The sequence below is a fragment of the Solenopsis invicta genome, chromosome 6 (assembly GCF_016802725.1).
Source record: "Solenopsis invicta isolate M01_SB chromosome 6, UNIL_Sinv_3.0, whole genome shotgun sequence".
NCBI lineage: Eukaryota > Metazoa > Arthropoda > Insecta > Hymenoptera > Formicidae > Solenopsis > Solenopsis invicta.
The window spans coordinates 20871968-20897384 of NC_052669.1; the positions used below are offsets into that span (position 1 = coordinate 20871968).

At 33.2% G+C, this 25417-nt stretch overlaps 3 protein-coding genes across 8 annotated transcripts in view; 1 reads left to right on the forward strand and 2 right to left on the reverse strand.

The window, feature by feature from the left end:
• The window catches only part of LOC105203782 (transcription factor GATA-4), a 28590-nt gene extending 17137 nt beyond the window's left edge, over positions 1-11453 (reverse strand). Inside the window, exon 1 of one of the 2 annotated variants that reach the window (XM_039450278.1) lies at positions 11330-11448. The gene's annotated coding sequence lies outside the window, so the exon portion shown is untranslated. Of the gene's footprint in view, positions 1-11329 lie in introns of both variants that reach the window. The other variant, XM_039450275.1, reaches the window with a different exon arrangement.
• Positions 11454-11674: 221 nt separating this feature from the next.
• LOC113003875 lies at positions 11675-15808 on the forward strand. Its single transcript, XM_026135233.2, has 3 exons — positions 11675-11806; positions 14548-14710; positions 15325-15808. Exons 1-3 carry the CDS (start codon positions 11732-11734, stop codon positions 15408-15410), a joined length of 324 nt encoding a protein of 107 aa, XP_025991018.2. The 5' UTR covers positions 11675-11731; the 3' UTR covers positions 15411-15808.
• Positions 15809-15957: 149 nt separating this feature from the next.
• The window catches only part of LOC105203783 (box A-binding factor), an 80244-nt gene continuing 70784 nt past the window's right edge, over positions 15958-25417 (reverse strand). For 3 of the 5 annotated variants that reach the window (XM_011172679.3, XM_011172680.3, XM_039450271.1), the window contains 3 exons: positions 22880-23055; positions 20612-20894; positions 18364-18725 (listed from right to left, as the gene is read on the reverse strand). In XM_011172679.3, coding sequence (XP_011170981.1) covers positions 18364-18725; positions 20612-20894; positions 22880-23055 — 821 coding nt within the window. Of the gene's footprint in view, positions 18726-20611; positions 20895-22171; positions 22264-22879; positions 23056-25417 lie in introns of all 5 variants that reach the window. The other 2 variants (XM_026135234.2, XM_039450270.1) reach the window with 2 other exon arrangements.

Consider the following 25417-nt stretch of genomic DNA (forward strand, 5'->3'; position numbering starts at 1 on the left):
CGAGTTTGTAATTCGCTACATTCCGGTGAGACGGACAGAAAATAGAACAAAAGTAAAAATTTTAATAAAAATAAGATTACATAACTTTTTGGACCACTTTAATACGATAGGCATTAAAAATTAGCATAGCATTTACATACCAAAAACTGCAATTTTTCGGAAAAAAATGAAACTGTTATTTTTCTAATTTTTTTAGCGATTAAAAAAAATTGGTTTTTTGTTAACTATAAAATTAATCTTTAAAAATTATTATTTTGTTATCGTTAAGTTTAGCTAAACGTTTTGTTATAAAATAATAATTGCCGTATTTACAATATTTCAGAAGTTATAGACTTTTCGTGAATATCTTGTTTTCACTGTGTGCCGTTACATTTTTACAGTAACGATAACGAATTTAGATGTTTTATTTTTATTATGTATTAGTTTTCCGTTATCCTTATACTTATATTGAATAGATCACGCGCTAAGTACGTGATTAGATAGAAATATTCCCTAGTATTTTATATCTTGGGCTGTATTTTGGTAGCCACTGTCAGTATTGAATAATTTATATATACTATAGATTTTCAGTAATGGCAGTGATTATTGGAATGCATTTTTAATAGTGACATTACATGTTAAAAAAAAAGTTTAATCTAAATTCTTATAAAAATAAGTATACTAAAAAATAAAAAATTAAAAAAATTATTAGATAAGTTTAATATAAAAAAAGCTTGCTTTACATGCAAAATAGTTTAGACAGTCAAGTTTCTACATTTATTACAATTAACATTGATTATTAAATAATGTAATTTTAAAATCAGTAGAGTAACGGTAATTTATTTTTTACGAAAAGTAACGGTAATAGTAACGTATTACTTTTCCAAAGTAACGTTTCTAACTGCTATTTACCATATAAATGCTGAATGTTTTTTTTTTTTGTAAACATCCTGTATCATTATACGCGCGTATAGAAAATTCCAATTTTAAAATACTCTACAGTGACCTGTAAAATTAAAGTTATATTAATTGTTTATGGTTTAAAATTGTATTATACGAAAAGTTATAATAATAATAATGATAATAATAAAATAATCCGCATAATAAACGCGCGAATATCTTATAGCAACTGAATAACGATTAAATTACAGATAATTTTTGGCGTTGCGATATACCGCGCGATTAATTATTGCCTAATCTGGAAGTAGGACAGGAAGGAAGAAGGAATATAGTAACTTCAATTATATCGTACAGCATACATACGGAAGAGTCATCTTCAGATAGTGACTATTGCTTGCGTCACCGTGCACCTGATTCATTTCTGCAAACGAAACGTCATCGACAACGAAGCCGTCACAATTTTTGATAATTGAAGAAGAGGTACACAAGGCATGTACGAAATTCCTTGCACAGCCAAACTAATCTATTCCGTTATGTTCAGATTTGAATTAAAATTTTTGAGAAGAAAGTTTCATCGAGACAAGAAAAAATAAAGTAATTTTAACTTGATGCAGGAATGTCGTAATAATTAATATACTTCAGTACAGATATATTTGAGGTATACACAAAAAAATAAGATCAAGATGCACACAGAAAAATATTTTTTTCTATGTTAAGAAAAGCGATTACTCAATTTACTTTTCTCCCTTTAAGTGACGAAATGTTGTCTTTTCGAAAAAAATTGTTTGATGGTATTCTTAAAATACACTCATTTATTTGCTTGGAAGAAATAATATTTACTTGAAAATTTTTCTACGAGCAAATATTATTGATTTTAGATATATCTTTCATAAGTTTGTATATCTGTTAAATCTATCATAAATCAATGTGCAATAAATTTATTCTGAACTAGTGATTTAATACTTCAATCAAGAATGTTAAATTAAAATAAAAATTCGATTTGCTTATTATTCTGATTCTTTGTATTGATAAAATTTTATAATATTCTCAAAAAAATATATAAATTCTTTCTTAGAGTACATGCATAATGAGTTTTTCTAAAATTAATAATGAAAATATTTTAAAACTATTATCAAGAAAATAATCTTTGTTTAAAGATAATCGTTAGAAAAACGAAACTGATACTTTCCTATGTATACTTAATTTTTTATAGCTAACTTTTCAGTGCTAACTTATCCCGCTTATTGTGCCGATCTAGATACACTGTTAAAATCGGGAGCAAAATTTAATGTAATGTAATATGGAAACAAACAAGTACATTAAAAACATTTAATATCAAAAATGCACTAAATTTTATGCAAATGCTTTTCAATTACAGATACATTAAATTTAATGTGTAACTTAAAAATAAATGGAATTTTATGATATTTCTAACAGTGTATATTAAAAATGAAAATTTAAGAACAAAGAGGAAAGTTTTATCAAAACAGGAAATTGAATGATTTCAAATTGACAGAGAGAACTCGTAAACATGTGATGTTTTAATTTTCTTGAACAATTTTCAATTTCCGCTATTAATTGCCAAGGTTAAATGATAGATCGGTCTGCCATATATAACCATTTCTTGTATTCCTCAATTAATAACGCGGCTCGAGGCGATGAGAGGCAATTAAGATAAAGAGACGGGTTTGTCGCCATAAATTTATCGATTTGCACGATCGATACGAGCTACGGGAGGATTTCAGGAATCGCTATTCAAGAGGAAAACAGATATATTTTTGGGCCGAACCTTTGAACGCAAATGGAATTGTCCGGAATGGCGTACGTGACGCTGTTGGATACTTCTACTTGCGATCGCAACGATACCGGTAAGCGCGCCCGCTCGATAGAAATCAAGAGCACATTCACACGCGCACACATATATTGCAGGTTTCCTCTTGAAACAATATTCCGCTGATAAGAGCACGCTATTACGAGTCACGACAAAAGAAAGAAAGATTATACGCAATTGCAACACACCGAAAGTTTTGGTTGGACGAATCACTTCTGTTGACTCTGTAATGATTTTTTTCGTTAAATTGTATGTCGATCAGATGATGAGATACTTCATACAGAATAAGAAAACGATAATGATGATTAATGACAGAGTGCCAGGAAAAACATATTGAAACTGACGCTATTCATCATACGATTATATAATGCAAAAATATATACATTAATAAGTAAATCTCAAGTTGGGAATTTCACACTGATGATTGCATTTACATTTATAATTATTATTTAATATTCGAATAATGAAATATCTGATTTTATACTATCTATCTCCGTTAAAAATTATTAAATAAAATGGCAATATATTGCTGAAAGAATAAAAAAAATTAATAGAAATCTTATAATAAGATACCAATAGATGGATAGTGAATAAAGTGCACGTTTTGTTCTCCATAAATGTATAAAAAAAAAATTAACGATTATTTATTTTTTCTTCTTCCGTCGTGTCTTTTGCAATTTGTGTCTCTTCTCTGTTTGCGCAATGAATTTATTAATCCAGTAAAGTTATTGCCTCTTATAAAGCGTCAATTGCAAGAACGAGTATGATGCACATTTCTGACGGGGATCATAAAAACCAATCCCACTTTTTTCCCCAAGGCTCGATGCTTCGACAAAGCAACAATTCAATATGAACTTGGAAACGCATCGGCGCGGATTAGCTTCGCGGTGCAGTCACGTTAAAGCCACCTGCACACAAAGCTTTAAATGGGCGAAGTTTGGCGATCGTTCAATTTTACAATCGTGTTATGTCGCGGAGTAAGCAAACAGTAAGTAAGCAAACAGTACTCGGCAAACAAGAGGTAACTGCGACACGTGATGTACAGTTGTACAAAGGATTTCTCAGCGCACTATCAAACTGTAACAAACGTTCTAATCTGTTTTTCTAAAACAATAAAAATAAAAATTTATGTTACGAAACTCGAGCCATTATGTAACCGTTGAGATCAAATAACCGAGAGTTGAGACATTCCTCAAGTGTAAGATAACGATTTGTAAGAAACCATCATTCGTAAACCATCAACTTTCATATGTAATTTTATTATTTTATTTCACGCACTCTTGCCGTACAAGTTTTGTAATAACGTTTAATTGCATTACGTCTTATTATATATACACTTCAAATTAATTCTCAATTAAAGTTTTTAATTAATTAATAACAGAAGTAAATTTTCAAATTAAATAATTGTGTTAATTATACTGTCATTTGTCAGCATTGAATATATATTTATACATAGATGAAAAATTATCAGAATATAAATAAAAGGATTTTTTTTTATAAGACTTACGTACACCACCTGTTTCGCGCATCCATCTGTATTTGATTTTTATCGCGCGTAATCTTGTTATTTTATATTAAAAAAAAAATTGTGGATATATAGTTACATGATAAATGGACAAGGCGAGCAAGATAGATAGGGGAAATGGAAGATGAAGACGACGAGATCATCTGAACGAAGATACCAGGACCGATACACAAAGCGTAGCGGCGTCACGAGCTGTACATCGTCGATGGGGAGGCGCGCGTGGTGCCGCCACGTTGTCAAAATAAACGGCACTATCGCGATTTATCTCGTTTCCCATGATAATAAGAGATAAAACTGCATCCTTACATTAGCTAGTATATCAGCTAAAATGATAATTTCAGTCGTCGGATTCGCCAGGAGCGCGTAGGGCCGCTCCTACTCACCTCCGCCACGCCAATCTGCGGACTTTCCCAGGTGAGTCCTCACGGGGATTTACGAGGACGGGCCCAGGAAAGCATACTTTGACCCGTGGCGCATTGCGTGACAACGGGTTTCCGCCAATACGTGTAATCCGAAAGGAAAAGAAAAAAAATTGCAGTGGAAGGGGTCTCGGTCTCTGATTTCGCGCTTATCTCATGGTTACCTACAGGAAATTTCTGAAGTGTTATCTAACGCCAGTGAGTAATTCCCGGAATAAATTTCCCTCGCGGATTTTCATCTAGCGCGAGAGATGAAATCTGCTTGATGTGTGCTTAAGGGTAAATCTCGTAAAGTTTACGAGATTTACGATCGAAGCGAGCAATTCATGGAGGCGTACAAACATGAATGGGTGTTGATTCTCGTAAAAAGGTGCGGAAAGCAGTGTTGTAAGCCCTGCAAATGGTGACACAGGTGAAATATGTGCGCGTCGAGGATGTTGCTGCGCGCGCGTTGTGCACTGGAAATTAATACTTGACGAATTTTCGTATTTTTCTGAGGCAAACACACGACGGAAATAAAAAAAATCGAGCGAGCAAAGAGGATTTACGTCATTAAACGGGGCGCGAGCATCGTACGAGGCCATTTTCTTTATCAGCCACGTAGAAATCCCTTATCGTCGTACATGAACGAGAAAAAAAATACGGCTGTGTGTGTAGACGCGCGATTGGTGTGCGCGTGCGTATGTGGAAATCCGTATCGCTGCGAATCTACGCGAAAATGTCTTATTTTCGCTTGACATCATGCAGTTCAAAATACACCGATATATACACGGTGTCTTAAAATTATCGAACGTGGGCTTTCTATGGGCTTTCTCGATCAACGTGAGAGATGCGACTTTTTTTTGTCTCAATAGAAATGTCGAAATTCCTACTTGTTAGATTTCAACGCTTTAATCGTCGCGTATCTACAATTAAATATAAATTGACATTGAAAGTATAAATCGCAACTTGAAGAATAGATTTTTTTTTTTTTTTTAATGGAGTGTATGAAGAATCCCGTGACTCTAACTTGAAATTACGATTTAGCATTATTTGACGATTACATATTACAGGGATTTCTCAAGATGCGACGGAAAAGCTTTCCTATTGAATGCTAAGAAGTCAATAAAACTTTATTGCAATTTGTCATCCTTTTGTAATCAAGTATAGTGCACTAAAATGGCGAGCCTAGAAGTCCTTTATGGCGTGTGTTTAAATGACTCGACGGCGATGCCTCACGTCCGCAACGCAAGGCGTGCAAAGATGAAGAAGGTTTTACAGCGCAATTACTGAAATTTACAACGAGACAGAACTGTCTCAATTTTAACGTCGGTGGGATTAACATCGCGCTACAACCGCGTTGTGCAAACACAAGTTTCGTGCTCATTGTTTTCGTCGCAAATATAGTGCGCCCGTTTGTCGTGAAATGTCCGAAAAATAATCTCGGAGCTGGAGAACAATAGCGAGAATACTTGTCGCTAGACTTTGATTTTTTTTTTAATCGGAAAAACACGAGAAATGCTTGGAGATAAAGCTTCAAAAATCGCCTATTGTTACTCGAAGAGAGTAAAACGTGACGCGCAGAAGGTGCGACTATGGTGATGTTTGCGTTTCTGCAGCGTAGCGACGGGATCGAAACTTTTTATTCCAATATTTGTATTTCGATCGCACTGAACGTCACGAAACCTTGAAAAAAAAAAGAAATGATTTATATTGGAATCGCATTTGGAACTAAAACCCACGCTGTTATTTCCAGACCATCTTTGACGGTGACGGACTTTTTACAAGAGATCTCATTAGCGAATCCTATTAACTTTGCATTCGCTTTGCGTATTGTGTTCATTCTTATTACAAGTAATTCAAACAAGATTTCGGCACGTTACTCATAAATAATACGTGCAGTATTTCTCAAGTTAATCTCATATATAAATTTATTTATAACAAAATAAAGTCATACGTTCAGAAGAGAGATGTTAACGATATATTTTTAATAAAAATTTATGAGCGATTTATTCTTTCGCAACTAAAAAGAAAATAAAATGTAGGCCTATCTTTACAATTATCATTTAAATTGTTAAAGATAAATAATTAAAGGGTTAATGAGAGTGTATGCCACTTGCATGCCACTCAGGGCGCAAATTTCTTCTTATTTAAAGTACCAATTTTCAAATGTTTACGCACCTTTTGGCTCTATACTGAGCCATCTTGAGCATATAAAAAAACATTCTGAAGTCTCTATAGTAAAAAACAGTTGGCTACACTAGTTGGCCGAACTGCATCTTGCTATGGAGACTTAAAAATGCTACGTTTTTTTTTATTACATTAACTTTTAGACCACCAAAAAGTCTAAATATGAACGCTACGGAGAATCTCTCATATATTATATAGATACTTATATCCAAGATATAAGTAGAATATTTCAAGAATTTTCTAAGGAAATAACAATAGATCCAATGCCGGCGGTCTAAAGATTAAAATGAAAAGGATAAACTGATTGCAAAATTTGCTTGATTTGTTTTATAAAATCATTAAGCGTAAAACACTGAAAAAAGTTGTTAACTTGATTAAATGTGTCAAATTAATTAAATTACTTCATTGCAAGTATTTATGTATTTAAATTAAATATAACATATATTTGAAATTTTTGATCAAGTGTAATTTTGTGCTTAGTGATTCTACAAAAAAAGTCAGGCAAATCTTGCAAACTGTACAATTCTTTGTTTTCTGATGTAATTTAAATGACGTGATTATTATAAAAACAGACTTACAGATATTACTTTTTTGAATTGCGAAAGAAAATATCGTTCATAAAAATTGGTAATTCAAAATTACACGTATATAGGTTCAGTAGATTTAATAATACATCCAGAGCTAACGAGTTAAACTTTTATTTCTATTTCTTTCGGTTCCGTCAAATTATTTATCAGGTTAATTGAAGATGTAGGTTCAAACATGACATTAAATATTTTGAATGTCCGATATTTTAAGTTTCTGTTTGTAATAGTACGATAATCAAGCTTGGCTTATTTGAATATTCTGTATATCGTTTAAAAATCTTTATAAAAAATATATTATTAATATTCTGGCACAGAGAGTTTGCCAAATCTGCCATTTGTGCTAAAGGCCCGGATTTAATCCAATTAGAAACATGAGATTTTATTCAATCGTTCCATCCCGGAAGGCATGGTAAACCACCGAGAATAATATTGTCATGAAAATTTGTCTAAACAGATTGGAATCGGAGTGAAAATTTCAGATCTCATATATTTATGTAATAAATTATAAAGAGTGCACAGAAATAAGTTGATGGATCAGCGTGCTTCTGACCAGACACTGTTCATACAGTATCGAAATTATTCAGAGGTATCTCAGAAATATTTGAACTGAAAATCCCCAGGTAGCAACATGTGCCTAGAAGATGTCTCTTAGACACGCGTGTTGTCTAAGAAGTTTCAATTAAACATTTCAACTGAAATATTTCATAACAGTTGCGAAATGTGACTGTAGGATTTTTGAAATAGCAAAATGTCCGTGAATCTTGCATCTTACAAAAAAATTGCTAAAGGGTTACAGAAAAAGTCTAACCATTTTGAAATATCAAAAAGTGACTAAAATAGCTAAAATTTTTTAAAAATATTACTAACCGCGCGCGCGAATTATCTGAAAATCACATACTTAAATATTATTTCTGAAGTACTTTAACTTTATTAAGGCTTCTCAATTACTTGTATTTGTCTTTTCATATATTGGTCTAATACTTTCGTTAATATGTTTAACTTTAATTTAACCTCAATTAAGTTAACGTTTAATAAAACTAAGAACAAAAACTTTCTACAATTATTGTTGTATTGGGAAGAACCGAACTTGCTACATATGATACTTTTTCAAAGAAAACAATTTCTGCAAGTGCAATATAAAACTATAACCTTATACCTTTTGTAGCCTAAATAATATTTCATATTTTTTAAACACGAGTTGATTTCTCCTGTTGTGTGATGCAAACAATTTACTCATTAATGTTTACGAATATTATTTTTATTCAGTAAAATATATCTAGGAAGATGACAGTCACAACCGTTGATGAGCGAATTAGAAGAATTTCATTAAGAAGAAATCAACCCGTTTTTAGATAATTGCTGTTCTCACAAAGGTTCTCACAAGCGAACACAATCAAGGCATACCCTCTTCTGATTTTATTAACATTGAATATATTAAAATATAGACAAAAATAAGAGATTATATTTTTTTATAAGTGCATTCTCGCACGTAAGAAAGTGAAACATTTTTTTCTCATAATTTTATATTTGGTGATTCTTTATTCAACATAGCAAATTTGGAAAATTCTTAAAAAAAATCATGCAATTGCAAAGAAAACTCCATCAAATAAAATATTCTATGCATAAACATTCAACATTTTCCAAAGACTCGCAAAATACTTAAAATGTCCTTTTTCAATTACCATTATTTTGATTGTTAAAGGTTTTCAAACCATCCGCAGCAACAAAGAAACGAAGAATCCTGATCGCTACTATTTCTTTACATTTCACGATATTTTTCAAAAAGTAAACTTCATCGCTTCCAAATAAATCGACGCGATATCGAGGGGAGGCGTCGCCGCCCGCCGCCGACGGCGCGTAGCGCGAAAGTCGGCCGCGCGACGCGAGGACCAATAATTAACGTACACGACAAACAGTATTATCGTCATTGCCTGATATTATTCCCATTATCTTATATGTACGGCGGCTATGTGCTTAATGATTAATAAAATATTATCTGCGCTCAGGGGATATCTCTCTTCCTGGCGACAAATAGTTTCGTGCCAGACGCCGTGAGAAGCACCGACGCCGACGCGGTCGCGTGGCCCGCGATTTGCAGGTGAAAATAAGATCGAAGTCGGACCGAAGTTCGATCGTACTCGAAAATAGAGTCGCAAACGTGATACGAGAGAAGAGACGCGCGCAAGGCGAAAAGATCATTACGTTTCCATGGGAGACGGGAGTGTGAAGATGGTGTTCAGTGGCCGTGGCTTATTACTGCCTTTTGATAAAAACCGAACTGTGATGTGGTAAAACCGAAATGAAATTCCCGCAGATAATTTACAGTCCGAGATTTAACGGAAATAGAATTAAACGCTGCGTCGATGAATTTGAGCGTATAACAATCGCGAGTGGTGGAAAAAGTATTTAAACACGCGTCGGAAGCAATGTGTGCGGAATAGGTGCGCGAGCGAAAAATCGAAACGCGATATGTAAATGAAATGTAAACGGCACGTGGAGTTTTATAAAATTTATAAGGACATGTGGAATTTTAAGAAATTCCGTGATGTGTGTCACGACAGAAGCACGCGCATCTTTACCGAACAAGATACGTCCGTCGAAATCTTCCGTCGCCAGTGCGCACCGTCGTCGGAGTAATCCGAGTTATCGATTTAATATTTACTTTATCGACAACTCGCTCTTGCAATCGTGTGATCTAGACACCGTCGTTCGGAACGTATCTCGCTTTTGAACCAGACGCACCAGTAAATTAATTAAACATTAAAATAATTAATATGCTTTAAGTGAGAGGCGCTCAAAGGTCTGCAAATATTTTCGATTGCGTTCGCGCATGCTGGATATGTTACGTATAATTTAATGAGCTCATATGCGATTTCAACGATTCGCGGCGCTAATACTCTCTCGCGCAAATTTCGGACGCGTGTCTGAGTGATCGCGAAAACAGGTGAATCGGCGATAGCGATGAAGACCTTGAAAGAGAGAAGCGAAGAGGAAAGGGAGGAAGATCTCAAAAAGAGAGAGAGAAAGAGAAAGGTGGATGAATTGGTTCAGTGAGGCCCGTGTCTAGATTTCGATCGTTGAGATCGGCATCGATGAGGAGGAGGAAGCGGACCGCGTACAAAACACAAGTGTCGGATCGGGCCGAACATAAAACACAAGTGTTCCTTTCGTGTACGGCATCGCTCGCGTTACCACGGATGTTCTGCTTGCGTTATGCTCCTTCTCGTATGCGTTTCTCTCTCTCTCTCTCTCTCTTTCTCTCTTTCTTTATCTTTCTTTCAACAGCGATCAGGTAAAATCGCGCTAGACGATCCGCTACGATCCTGAATCAATAGCTCGAATCTCATAGGTGTTTCTGCAAATATGTTTCTTTTGTATTTATCAAAAATGAAATTGTAAAGTATAGACTTTGGACTTTATTATGCTTTCCCTTGATACCCTTCTTTTCTTTTTTTTTTTTACTTTAATAATGTCTGTTGCATTCATTGTCACATTTGGAAATTATTAAATTGTGTTTAGCCGTGCATATGATTCCATATATTAAATTCGTATTAATTAGAAATTGTTCTACATTGTTATCAGTTATAGTTAAAGCTGATAATTGCTGAACAAACTAATCAATACTATCTATTATAGAAGTACGTGAGTGAAGAAACACTGTCACTCGGAAAGTTGAAACTATTTCATTTACCCAACGACTAGTTCTAATTTTTAATTTCTACCTTGTATTTCACTTTAGTCCTACGTCATCTGTTAGCTATGCTAATGCAAACGGAAACAAAATTTATTTCACTATGACAATTTGCGCTCGCCAGTCGATCATTGAAGTTCGATACGTTCGCGAGGCCGGTTTCTGAAAACGCGTCAAATTGTATGAGCGAATGGTCGCGAGGAAAACGATAAGGGATTTTCAACTTACGAATCTCGACGGAGGAGAAAGATGAGGAGGAAGCGTCGAAGAAGAGCGGTGTAATTCCTCTTGGGACTGCTTGCGACTCTGCACGCGACGCTCTCCGCGACGGACGTGCCCCGACGTTCTTGGAGCTCGCTCCTCGTCGTTACTGCGTCTACGAGTGAGTTTGTGAGCGATACACGCACGCGGCGCACGCTTGACACAGGTGCGCTTCCACGGAGGAGAGCGAGGAGGTCTGCTACTCTTCGTCGTCGCGGTCGTCGTCGTCGTCGTCGTTGTCGTTGAACTGCCGCCTGGTAGCGCGAAATCGAAGCTTCGATTTTATCCGAGAGCCGTCAAATATTAACTGACGACGATTAAAAGGCGACTGCCGCCGTTGTACCGCGTCGGAATCCTTCCGCGGACGCCATGTTGGTACCGGTGCTCCCCGGCGTTCCGCTCTTCCGCTCGTCAGTTGCATCGCGAATTATGAAAACCTTGATGGTGAGTGCTGAGTGAATGAAACGATGATCGGGTAACAGGTATCTTTTTCAGAAAATCAGAAAAATTGCATTCATGTAATTATCTATTAGCTATTCAAGAGTGAAATAATCCTAATTTATTAGAAGCAATGTTAGAGACATTTAAACCCTTAAACACGTAAGTGGGTCTGAGAGACTCCATATGAAGTTTTGAACGCTTGCTATGTGAAGACGGAATGAGATAGGAGGTTTGGATCAAGACGTAAAAATAGTTTGAAATCTCCTCTTTTGATTGATATGGTTGATCAACTTTTTTGGTCAACTAGAATTCGAACGGCACGGCAGCAAAATTTTGTTAGGGTCAATGCGACCCATATAGTGTGTAAGGGAAACTTTTTGTGAGTATTTTACATAAAAAAGCTGGACAGAATACGTTCGAACAGGTCGGTTTGCGGATGTTACTTGCATATACTCTGTCTAAAGTTGGAATACTATAAAATGCTGTAGAAAAAAAAGTTTTTCCGAAATATATTATGAAACACATCAATTTTCAATTTTAGACACGATTTAATCAAAAATACCTCATATTCGCCTTGTTACATAAGTACATTTTTTAATAGAAATGACAATGATATAATTTTTTTTTTGAAAGTATGAATCTTTAGCTTTAAAACGCCGTATTGTAAAGTTCTTCAAAGTTTTTTGTTGCAAAGATATGATTTTTTGAGGAAAAAGTGAATTTTTGACCAATTTATCATTTTTGATTAATGGTTTTGCTTTTATAACTTCACAATAAATTATTTTTCGGTAATGCCGATTGTACAGTCCCATTCCTGAGATTTTGAACTTTCGTTAAAAAAAAAATCGTAGAAAAATATTGATTGTAATCAAAGTTATAGCTTCTCAAAGTTGAAAAAGTCTCCCAGACCAAAAATGTGTTTCCGTATTTTACAGGATCGGTGTGTTTAAGGGTTAATATTGAAAAAACTTAATAAAATACAGCAAAAATAATACTTATCCATTGATAAAGGCTAACTCATGCGCGAATTTGCGTAGTTTTATGTCATGCCATTTCACTTGGAGGATCTGAGAGAATTTTTCGTTTTTTTGACGCAGAAGTTATGACCATAAATCTTCTTTTTCAGAATTCATGTGCTAAGAAGCTCTCTACACATAATGCACATGAAAAAATCGAAAAAAACTCTGACACTTTTCAAAACTTTAATTTTTCCATGATTTAAATCTTCAGATTAATTTTCTAAAATTTCCTAAATTTTCTTCTTTTTGGAATTTTGGGTAGTGCTATTTTGTTTGTTTGATGATCTGCATCCAATAATCTATGGACTTATATAATCATTACATCTCGTGTTATTTCAGCTAAGATGTTGATAATTTAAATTTGGGTAAGTTGACGAATGTTTGAACAATCATATTTTACATTTAAATCTTAATTTGTTCAATTGAGAGAAAGCCATTACTTATTATGTAATACTTTAAACGCAATGGCTGTTACATTACAATATTTTCGTCGAGGCGGCCATGTTAGATTACACGTGACATTACGAGCTAATTTCCCAATTTCTTGATAAGTCTCATTTTTGTTTACTCAATCTTTAATATAACTTTTAAACATAACATCGTATATTAGTCATCGAGAAGCACATTTATTTCGTTCAACTTAATTTCAATCTGTACACAGTTCTTTATCTGTGCACATTTGCTCTTTGTTTAGATAAGCAGTAAGTTTTGTTAAATCCATGGGACATATATTTCACTTTCTGTCGAACGCAAGTAAGTTATCGTTTTCATTTTTCATTTTTCTTAACTCTACATAACTATTAACTTTTTTAATTTTATTTACAAGATCGTATAGCTTCTATGCCAATTTTAAATCAATCAGAATTGCATCCACAATATTTCCGACGACATTAGATGTCTTGGCATTTTCAATTTTATCTTCCTAACTTCTTTCTCGCTTTTAAACAAACAAGTTATGACTTTCATTTTTAATCTCCATTTTATTGGAACCGACTCATCATGAAAAGCATTTTTCATTTTAATTCATTTTTAATCTACATGTTAAAAATGTTCGTTATTCCCTTTATATTTATTATCCAATCTATGATATGGCTTGTCGTTTTCTCGGTTGTTTTATTTATTCCAATATTTTATTGTTTCTAATGTACTAATATTTCGAATTATTGGCTGAAGATGACCGAGTAAAATCGAAATATACCGCGCTTATTTTGCGAATAAGCGTATAAATAAGTTATTTTTCTTTTTACATTTCTATTATGCTCAATTATTTTTTTACTATTCTTTCAGACTCCTTTGCTTATACATTTTTTTTTTTATTTCGCGTTTGTCATAAATGCATGTTTTTTGTATTAACAATACGTCTTATTTATTGTTCTTTTCACATCAGTTTTTTACACTTTGCGCAGATTAAACTCGATCTAATTATTTTTTTACGTTTATATGATTCGTAAAAAACAATCACGCGTGGATCGCCTACATTTCAGGAATGATTATCTGAAAGAATTCAGTACAAAATCTCTTAAATTTTGTAGGAAAATAACTGTATAGAAGAAAAATTAAATATAAAAGAATAATACTAAAATTAAGAATAAAAAGGAAAATACTCGAAAAATGCTCATATTAAAACATTACAGAATCTAAAAGATCTAAATATTTGTGATGATACAACAAAATTTTTATCTTCGGTATATTCGGTTCGTCCACAATTTATTACCTTCGTCCCAGGTTATTTTCGTGGAGCTTCTTGACAAGGGATTGGTTTACCTTACCGTGCGGCGCACGGATACCTATCACAGTTATCATTTTGTCGGGGAACGAAGCTTGAAGGCGGAGGGTTGTTGTCATGGTTACAGAGCACACACTAGGGTACCGTTGATAAGAGAATCAGGTGAGATATCGTTCTAATAAGGCAACAATCCAACGAGCATTATTTTTTCAGATGCAATAGCGTAATCGTCCATAATGCAAATTTGTTTTCTAAATTTATAAAAATAACATAATTTATACTTACATATATATTTAAAGTTTTATTAAATATTAAATTTAAAATGTAACATGTGTAAAATTTGTTTCATTTTTATTTAATAAAGTCTCACAAATCTAAAAAAAAGAAACAAGGTAAGTATTCTGCTTGTTATTTTAAACAAAAACTAATCAATTTGTCAAAGTAGGCCAAGAACGAGCAACAAATTAGCAGATGTTAATTAAAAATATTTTAATTAAGCTAAAAATATCATAAATGATACAGCGAAACAAGTTTCAATTTTAGTCTTCTTCAATTGCAAAAACGTAATAAAATTTAATTATTGACAGATAATAAAAATATTTTCTTAGAGATGAAAATAAATATTAACTAAGAGTCTATTTGTGGAAATTACACTTAATTAAAAATGAAAATGTTTTAGAAAATTAAACAAATAGTCGACCTTACAACTTAAGCGATGCCTAAATATTCTGAAATTTTTGTGTATCATTACATGTCGACTACGCCATTGCAAGCAGAGAGGGCATGTGTGGCTACGAAGATTAGTCGAGACATTGCATTATCGCCGAAAACACACAAGGATGAACTTTCGGCCGTTCACTGACTCCTCGCCACTCATCAACCGGATGTTTTTGTAAATATTATAGAAGACCTCGTATTAAATGTGCATTTATATGTATAACTTAAATAATCCAATTCAATAATTCTAAAAATGCATTGTGCTTTAAATAACGCAAAGCATGCAAGATTTTTAAGAAAGAAACATAGATCGTATACTATGTTTCATATTACGTAACTGCATGTAGGTAATAATGCAGATTCGATCTTCTGTAATTCTGTAATTATAGAACGCATACTATCGTACCTTTTTTCCTATTAATAATCATTAGAATTTCTAATTTTAGTGATAACAATCAACGAAGTGTTAATATATATACGAATCTTTTTCAAAACAAACTTACCTTTAAATTTAAGTTATATTAATTATCATCATAATTAAATCATCAAAACGAAGCTTTTTGGCTTCGTTTAAAATATCCTATTTTATTTAGAAATAACCGATCTCAATACACAACATTTTAAAGTATATTATGCAAAACATATTGACGCATATACTAACTGCGTTGTTACGAAAGGAAAGAAATATGTCATAATTCTCGCATATATTTATTTGCATAGCCGTCAGATATGCTTACTCGTATAATATACACCATTGTTGCTATATGTTTATTATTTAATTGTATTATGTTACACTATACTTATCATTTATACCGTTCTCGCACGATTGATCTTATGTTCTATCAAAGATTTTTATTAAGAATATAATATATCCGTTCGATTAGAATATCCTTGCAGTTTTTATGTATAATTTTATAGAATGTAAAGGCACTTATTAAGGCACGTAATCTTACATAAGAAAATTCCCATATACATACATATATGTACAGATACAACAATATCATTTGTAATTTGGTATATCTTAGATGGTGACACAAGATTTGTTAATAAATCTTCTTTGGTAAAAAAAGAGAGAAAAAATTGAATAAAAATAGCATAAAATAAACAAAGAAAATCATTTTTCTTTTAAAAAGAAAGAAAACCTATTTCCCTTTGGAAATTTCCATTTCTAAAAGAAAAAAGGATTTCCTGAAAAATTCTAAAATTCTAAAATATCCTAAAACTGTTATTTACAGTGCTGCTTTTGTATTTTTACACACATTTGTAAAAGATAGAGGAGAAGGAGGTATTATCGCTTATAGAATTATTCGTTTAGTAACCCGCCGTTTTTAGCTAATATGTCAGTATACAATACATGACAATTGTTATAAGGCATTTTGACTTTCAAACACTTTTAAATTTTATCAAGATACATTTCAGCATTTAATTACATATACTTCCTCAATGTTTTTAAAGTTTTAAAAAACACTCAAGTGTACATTCGTGTGGTAATACACTTGTATTACCACACGAATGTACACTTGAGTGTTTTTTATTATTTAAATTTTTTATTCGGCGGTACATATGTATTTCTAGTTATCAGAGTCGGATTAGGACTTACATCGCCTCTAGGCAATTGAATCTTTACCGCCCTTACTGAAATCCCAAATGTTAATTAAATTAATCAAATTCTACATTCTGTTGTCTTCGAACATTATTTTATGTATAAGTATGATCACAAGGTTAATTATAATTTTAAATATTAAAACAATAGACCGCGTATAAATAAAACTATTTAACTTACAATTTGTTTAATTTTATTAAAATACTATATTATACATATTGCAAAATTATATACTAAACACAAAATATTTATTGTAATAGAACTTTACGTGCTTTCTAATAACAAACTCGTTGATAATAAATTTATAATTTATTTTGCGATTAAACTCTGCTTCAATGCATAATAATGCATTTAAACGCTCATTGCTTTTGTGTGAGTACTTCTTAAATCATTTTTACTCCACCAGGATCATGTTTATTATATTCCGTAAAACTAGTTGATGTTATCGTTCGAGAATTATTATTCCCAGGCTCATTTGATAATCACAAAAATTTGTTTTTGACCGGTCATCTTTAAAAATACCTTGTCGGTGTCTCTAGTAACGATTATTTCACACGTTTAATTATTTTTTGCGCTCGAAACATTTGAAGAACACACATATCATTTCAAAACAAACGAAGATCGTAAAATCCCAATTTGATCCAGCGATGGACAATTTTTTCAATTATTCGCGTGAAAACTGCAATTTTTTAGAAATCGTTTTCAAAATGCCATCCCCTAAATTTGCCGCTCCTAGGCAATAGCCTAGATTAGTCTTAGGTGCTAATCCGACCCTACGAGTTATGCAAAGTTAAACAATAACATGAGATTTTGTTAAGATGGCTTTATAAGCAAAATTTTCATATCGAAATATTTCTTCAATAAATCGATTATCACTCCAGAAGGCTATGTTCAGAAACATTAAAGATATCATTTTATACTTGTTGCTTAATGATATCTTTAAAGTTTCTGAATACAGAAAATTCTAAACAATGGAAAATTAAAAATATATAATTTTGTAACACAATGCTGTGTGTTTTTTTTTAACTAAACCAATTTTTTAAAACTATTTTTTGGCTAGCCATATTACCATCATTTTTTTCTACCACCGATTATATAGTATATTACATTTTTATAAATCACAAAGTAATAAATAAATATTTCATTAAGAACCCGTTGAACAAGTTTCAATATAAAATATTGATTATAAACAAAATTATTCAATGAAAACGGATATCATACCTTCTTCTTCTCTATATAATTTCCAATTCTGCATATCACAATGCGCGCAGAAAAATAAGATTAACGAGATTATTTGTTTTGCTGATTAAAAAGCGGGAATTGAACTCCCAACCATCCGGCTTCGGAGCCGGGGGATATATGCAGTAATGCATATTTCCTCCACATAAAAAAAAATAATAAAATGGTTTCCACAAGCGCTCGCTTTGCCACTAAGTTATTTTGTATTTAGTGTCTGCCTTCCGGCAAGCAATTTGGCGTCTTTCCCGGACTGCATTTAGGATGATATCGACACAACCGTGGATCTTTCGAGGTGACCGTTGTCTAGCATAATTTTAGGTCCGGCTGGACTAGTTGACGGACTGCCTAGAGTGACGATATGTGGCGAAGTGAGTTGGTGATGATCAGGTGACTGACCAGCTGAGACCATTCCAGGTGAACGCGTGCAAGGTGGCGATGGACATTCAATCTTCGGCGAATGGGTCTCCAGCAATTGATGCTGTTGTTGCGGCAGATCGAAATACACGGGCTGAGCATAGGACACTATCCTGTTCGAAGACTGGGGACTACCGTAGAGATTGCCCGGATACGGCACTTGCGATACGCCAGTGTGAGCCATTCTCAGATCGCCGTAGGTGTCTACGGTTAAAATATTTTTTTTACTGAAAATGACTAAAAACTAAGATCGAAACGTCATTTAGATTAATAAAATATATGTACACGCAACTATCTTGTATGTTGGCTCTTATTAGCATTTTTGATTCTTTGATTCTTGATGCTAAAGTAGGTTATTAGATTATAAAATTAAATTATTTAATAATCATTATATATTATATGTAATAATAAGTATTGAGAAATTTGCTAAACTAATTTATATATAAAACAGCTTTTTTTTATATTAAACTTGTATAATAATTTTTCTAAATCTTTATACTAATGTCTTAATTTTTTATTATTTTTAGTATACGATGATTTCTATAGAAATTTAAATTAAATATTGTTTTTAAAAATTAATGTCATTATTAAGAGTGCATTCCAACATTTTCTGTCAGTAAGTACTGAAGTATAATCATAGTATATTCATAGTAATGTGATTAGTAGATTTTTCAACATTGACAGTGACAATGGGAATGCATCCTAAAATATAAAATATTAAAAATAAAGAAGTAAAATATAAAACGCTGTCCTAATATGACCGACAAGTGACATTAAAATAACGAGAAGGCTGTACCGGTCGAAAGCAAATCTTCATGTTCAATAATTTTCTAGGTAAATTGCATATCATATTGTCGATAAGGGGGAATAGCAGAGATGCTTGTAATTATCAAAATTATTAAATTGATTATTAATTTAATTTTTGTGATATTACATTTCTTGGTTCTTAAACAGCTGCGTTTTAAATCTAGCATGTATGCGGTGCGCAGTTTGGGGAACCTTGTAAAGGTTTGTAAATTCACGTAGAAAATTATTGAGCACTGATATAGCCTTCTTGTTATTTTAATGTGTTAAAAAAATTAATTAAGAGTATATTATAAAATAAGAACATAAGTAATATTTAATTGCATTTACTGCTTTAATTTGGTAGATTATACGTAATACATTGTAACATGTTTTAAATTGTAAATATACATATACATTGCAAATACAATTGTATTTGTACATTAAAGAGATATCAGTAAAATCGCATTTTAAATCTCAAAATTAAATGCAAGTTTTAAAAGTCAATAAGACTAAAAAAAAAGAGATTTTAAGTTCTTATTTAATAATAAGTATAAAGTCTTGAAAGGATCCTGCACAATTTATTTGAAAAAAATGTTATCGGTTAATTCGTTTGAATTTTCGTCAGGGGTGCTAAATATACAATATATTAAAAATTGACCGATGGAACGTTTTTTTTTCCTATTCAAATCTTGCAGGGTCCTTTGACATAGAAAAATAAGAAAAAAATCTAATTATTATGTGGTAAAGAAATATTCCATGTACATTATGTGATATGATTCTACCACTGAATCTTATCACAATTGCGATTTGTAATTACATATGAATGGACTAATTAATCGAATATCATTGATCAATACAAAAAATCAACTTTAAACTAATTTAATGATTAATCATATATTTCAGAACATTTCTCAATTGTTTATACATTTTAATTTTGTAAAATTGTTAATTGATTTGGATAGAAATATTCCGAATAAATATTTCTATCCGATCAAAATTCTAATGCATGTTCAGACCACGATCTATTAAATGAATAACAAAAAAAGCTAAAGTAACAATAAAAGTAACGGCTGAATTCGTTAACGTTACTGTAACAATGGAACGATGTTACCGTTATCGTTACAGACGGAAAAAAAGTAACGCTTATTACCGTCAAAATGTAGTGAAAACGGCGTTACAAGTATCGCGTTACTTTTCAATCCTGACTATTATATCGTTCGTCAATTTAATGTGTTACTTTGCGGATTCCAGCTTTATGTAAGGCGTGTTTCCTATCAATTTAATTAATAGAGATGTGTCTATACCTGGTTCAAGCTTAACGCTATTGTTATTGTTGTTATTATTGTTCGTGCACTGCGCGACGTTGGTCGAGAGAGGTGTATCGCTGCTTTTCATTCCACCCTTAGGCTTTCGCTTGCGCGTTTGAATGCTGTCTTTCTTCATAGTCGACGGCCTGTTGATGCCATGCAGCTTGTAATAAAGACCGCAGGCGTTGCACACCGGCTCGCCGTGCGAGTTGCGACGCCATAGGGATGTCATCGTGGTTTCACAGTTGCTGCAAGCGAGACCGACGCGTCTCGTGGCAGACTGAAGAGACATAAAATCCTTATTATGCTTCCTTTGATAAAAGGGATCTTGAAAATGATTTCGTAGTCGTGATGAGGGTATAAATGATGGACTGTATTGTTCTAAGGTATACGATTACATTATACAGGATTATAAATGTGAAACATCAAAGAATCTATTTAATATTTATGAATGATATTGAAAATGCATACAAAACACGAGAGAAATTTATGCTATGAAATTTTCGACAAAGAGACTAATATACAATGTGACAGTCGGAAAGTAATATTGAATATTTAAGGAAAAGAGAAAGAGAGAGAAAGAGAGAGAGAGTGGTATCGTATCGGTCAATCGCTTTCCCCATCGGGTCATTAAAGAGGTCCGATGCGAACTCGGGAAAGGATCAGGTCAGATTACCATAATTAGAAAGTTTTCTGTGCAAGGTACCGCAGAGACCGCGGAGCAGAAAAGTGAGCCACCCCCTCGGTCACGAAGATCACGCGAGCCTGGAAAAACTCAACAGACACAAAGAATCATTCCGTGTGATCGGAAATTGCAAGCGCTGATTGCGAGACAAGAGACGTACTTTTTACAACAGGCTGCACGTGATTTCGGGAAGGAGAGTGCTCGTACCATGGGTATAGTGGCACCTCGCGGGGGCTACGACTCGAATGTTTTCTACTAGAAATGCGCCACCGATGACGAAAACAGTCAAGGGCGACTGCTTTCGTCTCGATAATTAATAGACATTTAGTACAATGATGTGTGATCGATGAGAGCGTGATGTTAACGCGATAGAAGAATTACAAGACAGGAAGGGACGAGAAGGAAAATTGTCGATCTTTGAACCGCAAGCAGTTTTCCGTAGCATTGAACTGTCACTAAGCTCGATATTTGAATACGTTCAACTTGATTTAATAATTATATTAATTTATGATACATTTTTATTATTAATTTTTGATCAAATCTTCGTTCAATTACAACATATTTCTATTTCTTGACAATACTTGATAAAATAGTTATTGATTATTCTTAAAAATGTCAACGTACATTACAAACTTGATTACTATTTGATCGCAGTAACGAATCAACCATGACGACAGTGAACTGAAGAAATACAATGACAGTGACGAAGCATGAGATCTGCGGTAGGGACGGATAGGAAGAAAAAGAGACGTCGGACAAAAACTATCATTACAATAACGTTAGAGAGAAAGAAAGGGAAAGATAGACAAAAAGAAGAGTAAGAGAGAAAAAGAGAGAGAGAGAGAATGCTGACTTGGGAGGATGACACCTACCAAACGACGGCTCGATTTCTCCTCCACGAGGCCGCCACGACGGGGGCCACTATACCCACAGAAGTCTTTGTAGAAACCGCCCTGGTCCGCCACTGAAACAGACACGAGGCCATACGTTAGGGGTATTTTTTTCTCTCTGCGCGTACATTAAACGGCGCGGATCGAGTCTCGAGGTAAGAGGCGAGTTTTTCGACATCGCGAGGTGCGAGGAGAATTTATTTATTTTCACGGTCGGGACCGTGCTGGTGCGCGTCCCTTGGAACTTACAAAAGGGCAGAACATCACGGGCGAATTTCCACATAGGCTCCTGGACGGTAACGTGAACGAGCGAGAAAAGATTCTTCTCCGTTTTTCTCTCTCTCTCCTGTCTCTTTCTCTCTTACATCCCCTTCGAATGCACGGTTGCGGCTAGTCCGATTCGTGAAACCAACGGTTTGCGAAATACTGTTTGCGTCACTCGAGCTTATCCACGTCTCGTAATAATTTAAAACAACAATCGCTCTAAATTTTTTTCACAAATTTTTTTCTAGATAATACGAAAATTAAACAATGAAGCATAAAATAGAAGAGCGTCTAACACGGCAGGTCTACACGGAGCCTTCTGTTTTTTCCTTTTTATTTCCGAGTGTCGCAAGCAACTTTGCTAAACCATTTCGTTCCCGAACGGCGAATGACGTCGCGACGAAGTGGTCGTGAGGTCTTCCTTACCAGGCGACGTGGTTGTTTAACTAATGGGCGATTCATCCCGTTCATCTTATGGTAGAGACCGCATGCGTTGCAGAGGTAATGCCCGGTACCATCTCTACGCCATAAGGGTGTGGAAATCGCGCCGCAGTTCACGCACTCGCGGCCCTCCGTAAAGTACTCTGCGTCGATGTTGTGCACTGTGTTTCATTCACACTGGGTTTCTCAGAAGGATCAGACAGGTGCGTCGCACGCGACAAATATATACACGCATGCGTGACAGCGTTTATCTCTATTGTTTTTCTTTCTTCTTTTAATTGTATGCAGAATTAAGTCGTTATAATTTAATCACTTGGATTGAAAGTTAATTGGCTGTCAATGTGCTGCTTATGATTTCAAAGGTATGGTGTATCATTGATTGTTAATAATAATAATTCGTTCAAAGAGATAAGATAATTGAAATATGTGTACATATAACGCAATATCTATTTGTTAATTTTTGTAGTTATATAAAATTTGATAATAATTACAATATCACACGTCAACAAGCAACTAAAATACAATTATAGAGAATATATATAATTAGATTTTATTAGATGTTACACTATGCCTTAAATCCCATGCATCCTGACTACACAAGCCTTACTAAATTCGTATATGTATAAATAATATTAATAATGGGAGTTTAATTAAATAACATTTATCTGATTAGAATTGATCAACTGAAAAAAATACTTGCCTTTGCAAATAACAAAAAAATTTATTATAATTTTTTTTCCTGAAACATACCGCATTTTTATTTTTAAATTATTCACTACTTTTATTTGCTGTCAAAAACAAGTATTTTTTTTTAACGCAGGCGCGCTGACGCGGTATAGAATACATTTGCAAAATACACTGATTGTGAGAAGAAAAATTATTACATTATACCACAATTTAACTGTAATTTGTAATCATTTTCGGTGCAATTATATATTTATAATTGTTTTACTCATGTGAATTAATTGTTATTACGTAAATACACTGAGAAAAAAGTTGTTAACTTGATTACATTTTTCAATTCGATTAAATTTCTTCAGTTCAAATATTTATGTATTTAACTCAAATACACAAACACTTGAACTGAAGAAATTTATTCAAGTTGAAAAATTTAGTTTAAAACATTTTTTCTTGGCAGTGTAGTGAGCAAATGTTAAAAAATAATTGAAAAGTAATTAATTATTGTGGTTTATTACATATATTACGTTATATTAGAGCTAAATAAAATTAAAAATTAATTTTATTTTCAGCATCTTGATATTTGTGTACATTAATGTTTGAAATTATTATAATTTATATAATGAAATTATTTTATATAATTAGTAGAATTATAAACATGAGATTAATGTTAATACAGCAGTAATAATTATAAAAGTGCTCTTAACTCTTAATCATAAATATTTTACCACGCAATTGTCACAAAAATGGAGCACTTTTCTCTCAGTGTATGTACAATGATTGCATTTTTTCCTCTTTTTTTGTTTTTCACTTCTGTGAACCTCTTTCTTTCTAGCGGAAAAATAAAAACGCACAATATTCATACTTCCGGTATAAAATGATGCACGAAACGATGCATTTGTGTGGCCAAGTAAAAAGTACAGTGTCTTTTCCGCACATTTACTACACACGTGCCTCTGAGTAACCATATCTGCAGTGGCCTCTTTTTACGTGACCACTCGGAAACAATTGTTTCGTTAGTTCGCGGCATTTCCCCACTTCCATTACGTGACTATGAATATGCATAGCTTCTTAGACGCACAACGTAGAACGTAAACTATTTCAGAACATGTGAAATATTTATTAGAAAAAATCTGATTTTATTTTTCCTAACAAAAAAAAAACACAATTTAATAAGATAAATATTATAGTAATAAATATAGTAACAATTATTATTATATTTATAAAATTATTATATTTATAAAATACGAAAAAGTTGAATACAGAAATCTAAATTAATTTTGTGTAACTTTTAAACATAAAAAAATTTTAATAAAATGACTGTTTTTAATGACAATTTGGGATTTAAAGTTAAGCCATTAAGACTTAAATGAACCTGTTGCACGAAGTGCCACAAGAAAATAAATTCCCCTTGCGGCATTTATTTTTTAAAACAAATAATATTTTATCGTAAGTACTATGCGTGTAGAAAACACTACAAAAGTAACATAATTGTACGGGTGTTGCAACAAAGTACTAAGAGTGAATATGAAAATCACACACGGGAAATATAATAGAACGAGGAGCGCCGACGAAAAAAAAGAAGGAAGGATGCAGGAAGTGTAAAAGCGACGAGGGAAGGATGGAAACGGACATGGCATTATCAGAGTTTCCGGTGTTTGCTGATTATAACGCGAGCCAACCCAGTAGCCACGTGTGTATGTGCTACGTTGAAAAGTTTTGCTTATGCGTACAGAATGGTATAAATAGGAAAATTATTAACTGGAATTATTTAAAGCGAAAGGTGCGATTTAATCAGAGAGACTGAAATTTTTGTGAATTGGTACCAGAAATTATTTATAGATC